At 40.0% G+C, this 13332-nt stretch overlaps 1 protein-coding gene across 1 annotated transcript in view; it reads left to right on the forward strand.

Annotated features, from left to right (window-relative positions):
* Positions 1 to 13070, forward strand: part of LOC135212672 (THO complex subunit 7 homolog) — a 16089-nt gene extending 3019 nt beyond the window's left edge. Inside the window, 5 exon segments of the mRNA XM_064246326.1 lie at positions 680 to 800; positions 8893 to 9009; positions 10525 to 10720; positions 12723 to 12786; positions 12789 to 13070. Coding sequence (XP_064102396.1) covers positions 680 to 800; positions 8893 to 9009; positions 10525 to 10720; positions 12723 to 12786; positions 12789 to 12931 — 641 coding nt within the window. The 3' untranslated portion in view covers positions 12932 to 13070.
* The last annotated feature ends 262 nt before the right edge of the window (positions 13071 to 13332 follow it).

Genomic DNA, 13332 nt, shown 5'->3' on the forward strand with positions numbered 1-13332 from the left:
AATACTTGTTACAACAATGTCAATGGTATTTTTAAATTGTCAAATGTTTAACATTTTCTTTTGATCTTAATTTTTATTTTATTTACTTCTAATATGACATAAATTTTTTTATCTAAGTGGGTAAAACAGTGGGCTAATTTCCTGTAGATTTTAGCACATTTTAATTTATTTGTACTGAATTTAGAGGATATATTTTGTGTTTCAACTTATAACTGAAAATGTGAACATGTTTATGTCCATTTTGTTTGAACCTTGTTAGTATGAGTAGTACTAATTGTGAGTATTAATTACAAAGACCACTTCACATTAAGTTCGGAATATAGTGTTTGCAACTTATGCGTCAAGGGAAAATCTTGCACACGTGCAAATAAGCTAGAGGTCGCATCATGCCTTTTTGAAAGTTGCACATTTGTGCTGTTGACATCACTTGAATGGTGCATATTTTTGGATCTTTCCTAGATAGGGACCCCCAAGGGTTTTAACCCAGTATGTTTCCACCTCTTCTGCATGGTTAATACAAGTCCATTGGGGACTGCCATAAAAACATAAACAAAAGACTGTAATTATCCCAAAGATAATGACCCCAAGAAATACATTAGTCCTAGATAACGACCCCTGAAAACACTTGGGGGTCACCATCTAAGAAGGATTCTCATTTCTTCATCATCTTTTCCGACAGAGGATATCATCAGGAGACGTCTCATGATAGACGGAGATGGCACAGGTGATGTTCGTCAGCTTATGATGTTCATGAAGGCATTTATTAAGTGGTGTGGAAGTGATGATACATCTCAAGAAAGGTGAGTTTTAACATGTATGAAATTTCAGTATTTTTAGCATTCGGTGTAGAAAGTAATTTACAACAGTAATGAATGTACTAAGACCATGTTTTGTTAAAGATGGATGCTGCTTCAGTACTATTAATCTTGTAAAGAGTCTTCTCTTTTTTCTGATGACAGCTTTCTCTCTGTTGCTTAAACGCGAGCAACGCGCCAAAGGACACAGTAAAAGCTGGTTGTTGAGTAATTTTTGGTATTTATTCATAAATGCTCTCTCTCTCTCTCTCTCTCTCTCTCTCTCTCTCTCTCTCTCTCTCTCTCTCTCTCTCTCTCTCTCTCTCTCTCTCTCTACCTTTCGTCCAGACCTACAGGACATTTTTCAATGACTGCTGAGGGACTGAATTCCAGTGGCGAGTCCTTCTCCTTATAACCTGGCGTTGCAGGCTCTCAAGTGCGGCTGGGAAACCCCTGGGGCAGGTAAAATTTCTTTGGTTTCTGGGAAGGTTACTCATACGGTGAGTGCTCTCAAGCCTTACAGACCTCCTCAGTTTGATGATATCACTGAGAGTCTCCTGATTGGCTTTTACCTGAGTGACTTCTCCCCTGGTATTTTTTTCATTGTTATGTGTGTCTCGTCCGGTGTTGGTCATCTCATCTGGTATTTCATGCGTGCTGGTACTCTCATTGGGTGGGAGTGACGTGGTCCTCCTCACACATCGGCATTAGGAATGCTTCTTGTGTATTGTTCAGCGGAGGTTTTAGTTCAAGGATAAAAAAGCGCTTCTAGGAGGTTCAGACGTTGTGGGTTGGGGCTTTTCCAATGATTTTTATATTCCTGATGATGATGTTTCTTTTGATATTCTGTTGGTGTACTGCAAGGGCGTGCTGCCCAATGGTACCCTCCTGGGCGTAGCAGGAGATCCCCTTTGACAGGCACATCGTCGTCACACCAATGTAAATCCCAGGGCATCTGGGCAGGACATAAGTATCGGTAGACGATGTTGGTCTGCTTTAGCTTAGGGGGTCTCCTATGGGTCGGGCCGGGGTTGATCCTCATCAGGAGGTCCTTAGTATGCTGATTCTTGTAATAAATAATGAGGGATACTCTCTTCCTTCCTCCGTAGGGCGGACGTGGTCCTCTATTATTTTCTTAATGGTTGTTTCGTCGTCCTTGTATTGCTGGTACATGAAGGCTTTGTTAAACAGTTTTATATCCTCCGGGGGTGGAATATTCTTGTTCTCTTCCTTTGTCTTATACCATTTGTTGAGGGTGGCTCTCATTTCTCAGTTGACGAGTTTATTAGAGTACCCATTATTGATCAGCATCTGAGAAGCTTGGTCGAGGAGTTCGAGGTGGGTGTCTTGCCACATCGAACAGTGCGAGCGGACCCTCCTGACAAAGGCCCTGACGGTGTTGGTCTTGAACTGCACAGGACACTCGCTATCTTCATTAAGTCATAATCAGAGGTTCGTAGCCTTGGTATAGACAGTCATGGTAAGTTCCTGATCTGTCTTCGTGACAAGAACTTCGAGGAAGGGGAGTTGATTGTTGCTTCTTTACTCGATAGTTGAGTGCGCTGTGACACAGGAACTGCTGCCAAATTGCTTCTACCTCATCCTCGAAGTCGGTTTGTACGAAGATGTCATCTATGTATCGTCCGTATCTGCGGGGACATTTGTGTTGTGAGAAGACCCTTTCTTTCACTTCACCCACGCAGAAGTTAGCGAAGAGGGACCCCAACGCTACGCCGTCCTTCTGGCGGTGCATCTGTCCTCAGTGGGTGGTGAAAGAGGCTCTTCGTACAGATATCCAGCAGGGTTTTTAACAAGTCTTCGGGAGTGTTCGGTGGTCTCATTTCGGGATTCCTATATATCTGCGCCATGATGATCCCTATTGTCTCATTGACTGGGACATTGGTGAATAGGGACTCAACATCTAAGGACACCATGGTTCCTGCACCGGAGGAGTTGCGGAACTTATCCAAAAATTCCACTGATGAGGTGAGGCAGTACCTGGGGGGGGATGTAGGGAGTAAGAATTTTATTAAGGTGTTTAGCTAAGGCATAAGTCAGGGCGGGCGTTTGGCTGATAATCGGGCGTAGGGGGTTGCCTTTCTTGTGGGTCTTTATATTCACATACAGGTAGCTGAGTTTTTTGTCTCCTTGGATGGACAAGAGGTGTGTGGCATTTGTAGCGGCATTCATGGCCGGGATAACCCAGTTGGCGTCACGTTTGATGTCTTCCATCGGGTTCCTTGTAAGCTTCTCAAGTTTGGAGGCATCAGACAAGAAGGCGTCAAGTTTCTCTAAGTGTTCCGAGGTGCTGATGAGCTCGAACGTGGCTGTCTTGTCTGCGCGTCTTACGGTGATATCTTCTCTCTTCTTCAGATCTATGGCTGCCTCTTTCATCTTTCTGGTGTAAATTCCACTTGTGTATATGACCCTCTGTCTGTAAGGGCCTCTGCTAGCAGAAGAGGTTGAAGGGCATCCGTTGCTCTCAAGATATTCTTGGCTTCCACCTGCTGGGTCGAGTAGAGGAGTATCTCGATTTCCAGGCGTTTCTCGATCTGCTTCGGCATGAAGTGGCAGTTAAGCCCAAGGTTCAATAGGTTGTCTTGTTCGGGGTGGGCTGATATGTAGTGAGGTTAATATACCTTCGAGTCTTCTGGAAGCGTAGCTTCCCACCATTGAGGGCAACAAGTTTGTGGGTTACGCCCCTAACCCGGTCATGCACGTGCTCTGATTTCTTCGTAAGTGGGTGGCTCACGCTGGTGTTCTGCTTGGTGGTAGACTCTTGTAGGGATGTCAGATCCGGTATTGTCAGTTCCTAAGTCAACGGGATCAGGACAGACAGCTTCAGCACGTATTTCCGCCCATTCTTCACGCAGGCGGTGATGTTCCTCCCTCAGGGTCTTCAGATCGACAGTCTTCTGTAGTTGCTGCTGTAGGAGGGACATTCTAAAGTTCCTGGTCCTTTCTTTGTTTCTTGCTGTGGGGTTGTGCAGCCTGATGTTTGTATATTTTGGAAGGAGACCATCTCGTAAGCATGTTTTGTTAAAAATGGTTGCTGCTTCAGCACTATTAATCTTGTAAAGTCTTCTCTATTTTTCTTATGACAGCTTTCTCTCTGTTGCTTAGACCAGCAAGCAACACGCCAAAGGACATGGTAAAATCCAGTTGTTGAGTCATTTTTGGTGTTTATTATTTGATTATACAATCCTCTCTCTCTCTCTCTCTCTCTCTCTCTCTCTCTCTCTCTCTCTCTCGTCTCTCTCTTCTCTCTCTCTCTCTCTCTCTCTCTCTCTCTCTCTCTCTCTCTCTCGTCCAGAGCTACAGGACATTTTCCAGCGATGACTGTTGAGGGACTGAATTCCATTGGCCAGTGGTGAGTCCTTCTCATTATAACCTGGTGTTGCGGGCTCTCAAGTGCAACTGGGGAACCCCTGGGGCCGGTAGAACTTTCATTAATTCCTGGGAAAGTGACTCATACGGCGAGTGCTCTCGACCCTTCATGACCCCCTCAGGCGGGTGATATCACTGAGAGCCTCCTGATTGGCTTCTACCAGTGTGACTTATGGAAGAGGAGAACAAGAATATTCCACCCCCAGAGGATATAAAACTTCTACAAAGCCTTCATGTACCAGCAATATAAGGACGACAAACAGCCATTAAGAAAATAGTAGAGGATCACGTCTGCCCTACAGAGGAAGGGAAGAGGGTGTCCCTCATTATTTTTCTACAAGAATCTGCATATTAAGGACCTTCTGATGAGGAACAATCCCACCCCAATTGTAGGAGACCCCTAAAACAAACCAATGTTGTCTATTGATAAGTATGCTCTGCCCAAGGATGCCCTGGGATTTACATTGGTATGACGACGATGCACGTGTTGAAGAGGATCTCCTGGCACGCCCAGGTGGGCACCATTAGGCAGCACGCCCTTGCAGTATACCAACAGAATATCATAAGACAACATCATCAGAAATATAAAAATCATCAGAAGAGTCCCCAACCCACGACGTCTGTGCCTCCTAGAAGCACTTTTTATCCTTGAACAAAAACCTCTGCTGAACACTACACAAGAAGCGTTCCTGATACCGACATGTGTGAGGAGGACTACGCCCCTCCCACCCAACAAGAGTTCCAGCATGCAAGAGATACCAGATGAGATGACCAACACCAGATGTAACACATATAACAATGAAAATAACACCATGGGTGATGTCACAACAGTATGAGGTGAAGGTAGGAGGCAAATTTGCGGCATTAATTGGTATGGAAAATATGGATATGGATTCAGAGGAATCTTGGGCAATATTAAGTTCAGATACTAAGGACGTAGCAACAGAGGTGTTAGGTTATAAGAGAAGTAACAGCAAGCCTTGGTTTAGTGATGAAGCAAAAGTTTTAAGTGAAGAGCAACAAAGGTTGAGAGTTCAAATGGACGATGAACAAGACCTAGAGAAGAAACAACAACTAAAAAGACGAAGAAATAGAAAGCTGAGAGAACTAAGTGATAGGATGAAGCATGACCAAAACATGTTTTGGAAAGAAAGCGCTACCGAAGTTGAAGTAGCTATGGAAATTGGCGAGAGCAGGGCTATGTTTGCAGCTGTGAGATTCTTGAGGAACGCAAGCCAGAAAAAGTTTGGAGGGAGTGATGGCATGTTGGATGAAGATGGGAACTTGGTCACAGACGAAATGGAGAAAAGGAATCTGTTTGCAAGGTATTTTGAAAGACTCCTAAATGTTGATACTACCGGTAGGGATGAGTGCATTGCAGATTTAAACGAGGCTCTGGAGGTACAAGAAGAAGACATTAGTGCGAGAGGTGAAAGAGGCCTTAAAATCTGTAAAAAATGGAAAAAAAAAAAGGAAAAACTGCTGGCGTGTGCGGGATAACTGCAGAGATGCTAAAAGCAGGAGGACGAAGGATGATAGAGGCATTAAGAGTTGTTTTTAGCATAGTTTGGAAAACAGAGGTGGTACCAAGTGATTGGAAAAAGGCAATTATGATACCAATATATAAAAATAAGGGAAGCAAAAGGGAGTGTGGTAACTATCGGGGCATAAGTTTACTGTCAGTCCCAGGGAAGATATTCATGAGAGTAATACTTAAACAGAATAAGACCTATAGTAGAAGAGAAACTTAGAGAACAGCAGTGTGGTTTTAGAAGTGGAAGGTCAACAGTGGATCAAATTTTTCACCTTAAGACAGATAATTGAGAAGAGATGGGAGTATGCAAAGCCAATATTCTGTGCTTTTATAGACTTGGAGAAAGCATATGATTCAGTATGGAGGGATGGAATGTGGAGAGTGGCAGAACACTATGGTATACCACTGAAAGTGATAAGGATACTAAAGAACTGGTACCAAGGAGTGTGCAGCTGTGTACAGCTGGATGGACAGCAAAGTGACTGGTTCCCAGTTGGAAGTGGGCTAAGACAGGGATGTGTTATGTACCCACCTTGTTTAATGTATATATTGACCATATAATGAGAAGAGTGATGGAGAATGAAAACAGAGGGGCTAGTATGGTGAGAAGTTTTTATGGACTTGGACTTTGCTGATGATGTTGCGTTGGTTGCTGATACGTGGCTGGTGCTGGTAGGTATGGTAATGAGGATGGAGACAGAGAGACGAATTTTGGCTTGAACATCAGCACAAAGAGAGCGAGATCATGGTTGTGAGTAAGGATGATGATTGGGTGCACATGGAGGATATGACAATCAGAGGACAGGAACTCAAGCAAGTTGAGAAGTTTGTTTACTTGGGAAGTGTGGTAACAGCAGACGGGAGGCAAATTGAAGATATACAAAGAAGAAAACTAGGAGCAGCAAGAGCTTTTGAGGTTCTGAGAAAAAACATTTGGTCGAGGCATGAAATCAGCTTGAGAACTAAGATGAGAATATTCAATGCAGTAGTAATACCAGTCCTGATGTATGGCTCGTCCACCTGGGCACTGACCAGAACAGAGGAGAAAAGGTTGGATGCTTTTGAGATGAAGCTGCTGAGAAGAATACTTGGCATTAAATGGGATGATTATGTTAGAAATGAAGACATCAGGGTGAGATTGAGGCAAAGGCCAGTCAGTACCAGGTTGAAGAGGGGAAGGTTGAAATGGTTTGGACATGTTGAGAGGATGGAAGAGAATAGAGACCCCAGGAGAGCACTGAGAGCAGTACAAATAGGAAGAAGACCGCTGGGTAGACCAAGAACGAGGTGGATAGACATAATTGTCAGGGATCTTGAGGATGAAATCCAAAACTTAGAGGAAGCGAGGGAAATGGCTCGGGATAGAGACAGATGGAGAGGAACTGTATCAGCCTTATGCCACTGGCCAGTGGCGGGAAGATAAAGTAAGTAAGTGATGTCACTTAGGTAAACACCAATCAGGAGGCTCCCAGTGATATCACCAAGCTGAGGAGGTCTGTGTGGCTTGAGAGCGCAAGTCTAGATGAATCGTTGCATTTGAGAGAGAGAGAGAGAGAGAGAGAGAGAGATTGTATTATAAGCAATAATAAACACCAAAAATGACTCAACAACTGGCTTTTACCATGCCCATTGGCGTGTTGCTCGCCAGTCTAAGCAACAGTGAAAGCTGTCATAAAAAGAATAGAGAAGACTCTTTACAAGATTAATTGTGCTCAAGCAGCAACCATTTTTAACAAAACATGTTTACTAGAAGGTCTCCTTCCAAAATGTAATACGTACCAGAAATTTTCTTCATTCACTCCTAGAAAAGCCAGATTATAAATTTAGAGGTTCTTGTATGGGATGTTGGTAAAAAGAAAATGAACATTGCATGTTTAAGTAGGTAGTACAAAATGGAGAGGTGACTCAGTAAAACAAAAAACTAACAGCTGTAGTACTCTCTGCAAATGGTCAGTGGTCACATTGAATCTGCCTCTGGAATTATTCTAACTTCATTGACAAATAATTTTGAATAATAAGATTTCTTGTAAGGAGCCAAGAAAATAGATCCTTATTAAAGGCCCGTGTAATTGTTTATTTGTGTTGAATTTCATTATTATGTGAAGCAGTTTATTGTGACCACTAGATCAAAGTTCTAGGATCTTGTTGGGCTCACCCAAGGGATTTATTGTTGAGTGATAGGTACAAACTGCAGCAAGATATAGTGAAGAAGTTGGACCAAGCAGAGAACACTAAGCAATAACCCTCTTATTTGGTTAATAATATATTGTAATTGCTAGGTCAGTAGTTGTTCCATGGCTGGAAACTGAATTCAGATTTTGACTTGAAGGAAATAATGGTAACTGTACATATAAATCACATGTTTGCTTTTCCATTTCTGGACAATTTTCACTTGCTATATTCAGTCTAACTCTTGCAGTTTGTGATCTAACACATTTGTACTTTTTCACTCATGCTCAAATTTTTCTGACACTACAAGCACTACCCCTTCAGTAGCTATACACATTTTAGCTCCCAATACATTGTGTGTACTACACACTGCCATTTTATTTTTTCCTTGCACTAAGTAAAATGTCCAGCTTTCCGATATGAAAAAAATATCCTATGTTTCATTTTGTCTCTTTTGGACCATATCCATGATTAACCAAAGTCCAAGTTGAATGGCTTCTTTGGTCTCAGTGCCTGGGCTTTTGCCCTAAACCTCATACATCCATCCATCCAAGACTTTCCTCCCAGTTTTGTTACTTAGTCACATTTTTTTTTTTTTTTTTTTGTATACTCAATAATCACGAATATATACTATTGTCATATCACCAGATATTTAATATACAAAACAATATCTACTGTATTATATGCATGATTATGTTTTTTAAAACTCAGTGTAGTTTGATAACTGATATTTTATCCTTATGTATGAAAAAACCATACCATACTACCAGTGTTAGGTTTGAAACAGCATCTGCTGGCCACTATTTACTCATAATTGGGTTTTACATTAAACAAAGCTCAGTTGGAAATGTGTTGTATGTATTGGAAATTTTCCTACATAATCATTATCATCATCGTCATTATTATTATTTTTAGTTTAATGCTGTCTTTAACCAAAAACTCATCCCATATTAGCAGCAGTGTTAATTTTCTATTTGAAGAGTTTTAATACAGTTTTTTCTCCCGCAGTCAAAACCAGTATGATCGACTTTTAACGCAGTTGGCTGGCATTGAGCACTCATCCCTCAAGTGGAAGGGGATCATTGATATGAATGAGCTAGAAATTAAGCATTATGATGGCCTCAGGTAAATATTTTTAAGTTGTCTATTTGGGATAATTATGTGCGGTAATAAATGTCAGTATAAAACAAGTATAATCAGGCCCGGAAGATAGATCTACCTATCTTTCGATGGTCTTGGTATAATGCTGTATGAGCCGTGGCCCATGAAACTCAGCCGGCCATGGTGGCCTGTGATGTTGTGGTGCCAGAAGCACAGTAATGGCTAACTTTAACCTTGAATAAAATAAAAGCTACTGAGGCTAGAGGGCTGCAATTTAATATGTTTGATGATTGGAGGGGAGATTATCACCAATCTGTAGCCCTGTAGCATCAGTAGACAGACAGACAGAGCCATCTCAATAGTTTTCTTTTAAAACTAAAAAGTAATAGTGGTTCTGTAGATGTGTCTGAAAGAAGTAGCGTCTTATATAATCAGATTTTTGTTTTTTTGTTTTTTTAGTTATTCTTGTATTGTAGTTTCAGTCTAGAGTGGCAGGAATATAGTAGCTGTGCAATTCTGCCCATGTTCTTAGTGGGAAGAGTATTAGAAAGGTGATGAAAGATGAACAGTAACTGGAATTATATAAAAAAAAAACTACTTTGCTAGTATTTCTCAATACTATCCAGCTAAAGTACTCTGCCTTTGATATTTTGAAAAAGCTCCCTTTTCATAGGTTAGACTAGCCTAGTCTAATTTACTGAAAGTGGAATGCACATAACCAACTTTGCTGTGTTTGGAAGTTTTTGTCTCATGATGTTTATTGTTCATTATTACAGCTTTTAATTGTTTTTGCTATTGATTTTGAAGTGCACATATGACATGTTAAACCTTATAATCTTTCATATGTTAATGTTAAATGCATATACGTACTGTATATACTGTACAGCATCTCTTCAACTTTAGAGAATTCTGTGCTAGTTGTCTACAATATTGTAATGATTTGTTGCTAGGGTTCATTGTAGTTAATATATGCTTGGTTGAATTACTAAAATATAATGTCAGTGGAGAAGTTTAGACTAGGAATTAGTAGGTGGAGTTGCTGTAAATTATCATGAAAATGCTTCAGTGCAAGCTATTTTGTTTGGTCTTTGTTACCTTCTAGACCCCAAAGCATCTGATTACTTAAGGTGCTACTGTATTAACTATAAGTATAGTAGTGTTTGAATTTTAGCTTCATTGTGTTGATGCAGTTCTGGCAATGATGATAAAATTTATATTTCCTCATGTATGTTGTTCATCATTACTGCTATGATGGGAAACATAGCCTAGCCTAATTGTAGACCATGTAAAATCTTGTCTCTACAAATATGGGTTATTTGATAAAATAGATCGGGGGACAACTTCTCATGAAGTCAATGATGGTACATTGAAATTTTAACATTTTTAGTATGTTATTTATTCATACCACTATACCCAGCATTTATGAACTAAGATTTTTTTTTTATCTTTCATAGCCTATAGATATTATTGTAAAGTGTATGATTTAAGATCATGTTTGTAGTTGAATATTGAAGCTCTACATTATGTCTCCATTTGCAGAGAAGAAACTAGCAAGAATGTGAAGAAAGCTTGTGTAGCAATAGAAGATGCAAAGCAAGAGTTAGAAGAAGCTAGACAAGTCCGTAGAAACCGCCTGGAGTATGATGCTCTTGCAAAGTTGATCAAAGAGCATCCACCACGTTCAGATACAGCAGATAAACTCACCCTCTTGAATCAACAGCTGCAGTCATTAAAGGTTGATTTTCAGATAATATTTGGTTTATTGTAATTCTCGGTGTATAAGTATTTTTGTATTTCCATTTGTTGAGTATTTGCATAGATGTAAACCATTTCCATATAGATGCTAATTAAGTCTGCGGTAACCTATATTCAGCCGGAAGCTCAGTCACTAGATGGTGATTGTCAGTTGGTTTTCAGTTTATTATTTCTCCATTAGCATATTCTACTGTCCCCACTCGGAGATATATGGAGAATAGTGTAGTGGTAATTAAATCTCTTTTACCCATAGAAGTTAATCTTGGCATAGACTAAAACCCACACCCCCCCCCCCCCCCCCCCCCCACTTGCCCCACCCCAGATTTTCAGGCTCATAGTTCACAGACACCAATTCACGGATTTTTCTATGGAACATATATACACGTTAGTCACAGAAAATTTGCCTTTTCATAGTGGTTTTCACTGAGAAATATTCACTAATGTATTTCATATTTCATAACTAGGTAAATGCCATTTTGATAAAAAAATTTTCTATCAAAATAGCAGTTCTAAGTATTTTAAGAGGGGTTTTTAAGTATTTGTAGATTTTAGTTATTTCACAGGGATGGGGGTGGGTACCACATCCCCCTGTAAAGGGGGGAAGGGGGGGAAAGGGGGGAGGGTTTACTGTATTACCAGAAGGATGTGTCTTTAGAAGGTAGCCCTTATAACAAGCTATGTGCAAGGTTTCCTTCCAGACATGACTTGAGGCATCTGTTTGTATTGGACTTTTTCTTGTACTTTCTCTTCTGTTCAAGGTTAGAACTTACTCAATCTTTTGATCGGTGTCTCTGCCACTTCTGAAATTCTGACTTAAATCAACAAAGTGAGTAAATTTATTTAATGATTGGTTGACAGTCTAGAGTTAGAACCTCTGATTTCCAGGGTTCATAATATCCCATTTCTCCCATAGTGTGTGCCCTGGACCAGGAAGGATTGTCTAGACAGCATCAGTGGACAGGCATTATCCTTTGTTCATTTGTATGCTCAGATCATATTGGTAGTTTGAGAAATGATCAGCAGATCATGTAGTGTGCGGGTCATGTTGTCATATTACATTCTCCCTCTGTGGAAATCATTCCTCCCCTGTTTTTTTTTGTCCAGTTGTCTTTACTCTCCTACAATTGTGGAGAATTATCTTTAACTTGATCATGAAATCACTACCATGCCTGATGGTTATCACCCAGTGGAACTGGTTTCCAGTTTCACCTAAATCTTCTGTAGTTTAATTTTTGTTTAAGAGAGTCTCAAATAGTGGCAGATCAGTTATCATCCTGGGTGTACAGTCCACCCTATAGTTGCTATACAGTATGGAATTAGTTTTAAGTAGTGCATACAAAATATTTCTTGGCTTCAATTGGCATTCAGGATACATGCTTTTAGGTGCTAGCTAGCCCATCCAAATTCATTAAGTTTTCTTTATGTTTTTGGGGGAGAACAAAAGCATAGAGTTGTAGTTTGTTGGTATTAACTTCTTCACTTCCAGTCGCATGTCTTCACATAGTTCACTACCTGAAATTGTGGCAGCGTGGTTACGCTGAAAGTATTTGACTACAGAAGCAATTGGCTCATCCTTGCATACAGATATGTTAAGAATCTTTATGAAGTGGTCTGGTTAAACTACCTGATATTATTGTTGTCTCAGGGATCCCAAGTATGTCAAGTTGTCTTACGATATATTACTTATTTTCATGTCATTTCATTTTAAATTGTGGAAATGTTTACAAAATTGTTCTGTGATGACTGGTTAATCTGTGATATTGAAATTCTCTTTTTGTGATTTTCTTAGTAACTGTATGACCAATTATCAGCAAACTGAAATTTAGAAATTGCCGTACAATATGTCTCTGACCATGCCGTAAAGGTTCTATCTAATAATTAGGTTCTTTTCCATTAGTGGTGAAAATACTCGCACTAGTGCATAGATGCGGTATTCTCAAATCAAGACATCATCTAAAGTTTTTTTTTTTTTCTCTTTACAGGCCAAGAGGGACTCTTTGGAGGAGAAACTTAGTCTTCGTCGTAAACAGCTTCATGTTTTGGTTACCAGCTGTACCAGCTCAAGCAAACACTTCATGATGATTCCACTCCAGTGCATGATGCAGATGCAGGAAAGCACCCTCTGGTAGACTTAGCAGATAGCCCAGTTGTGGTTGATCTTACTAGCACTCAGGAAATGGATACTACATAATGGTTTTCATAGTTTTCAGTTCTGGCATTTGTAAAACTTGCATTGTATGTTTATGTACTAAGTTTAGAGATTTCAGGAAATAATTTTTTTTTTATTCCTTTGCTACTTTTACTTTTAATCCTGAGCTGTTATAATACGTACTGCTAACTTGATATGTACAAGTTCCTTTGGTTCATTGTCAAATTTTCCATACCCAAGATGATATTACAGAATATGCACTATTTAGGAAAATTATATTACTGAACCAATTAATTATCTGAGCTCTGGTTTGGACTTCAATTTCATTATTTTTTGATACTTATTGGAAACTTGGAAATAATATCATTAGATCTATTCAGAGTGCTACCAGCATGAGAATTAAGAAATAGTAAAGGGTTACAAGAGGCAGAGACAATAAGAAA

This window comes from Macrobrachium nipponense, chromosome 41, assembly GCF_015104395.2.
Source record: "Macrobrachium nipponense isolate FS-2020 chromosome 41, ASM1510439v2, whole genome shotgun sequence".
In the NCBI taxonomy this organism is placed as follows: domain Eukaryota; kingdom Metazoa; phylum Arthropoda; class Malacostraca; order Decapoda; family Palaemonidae; genus Macrobrachium; species Macrobrachium nipponense.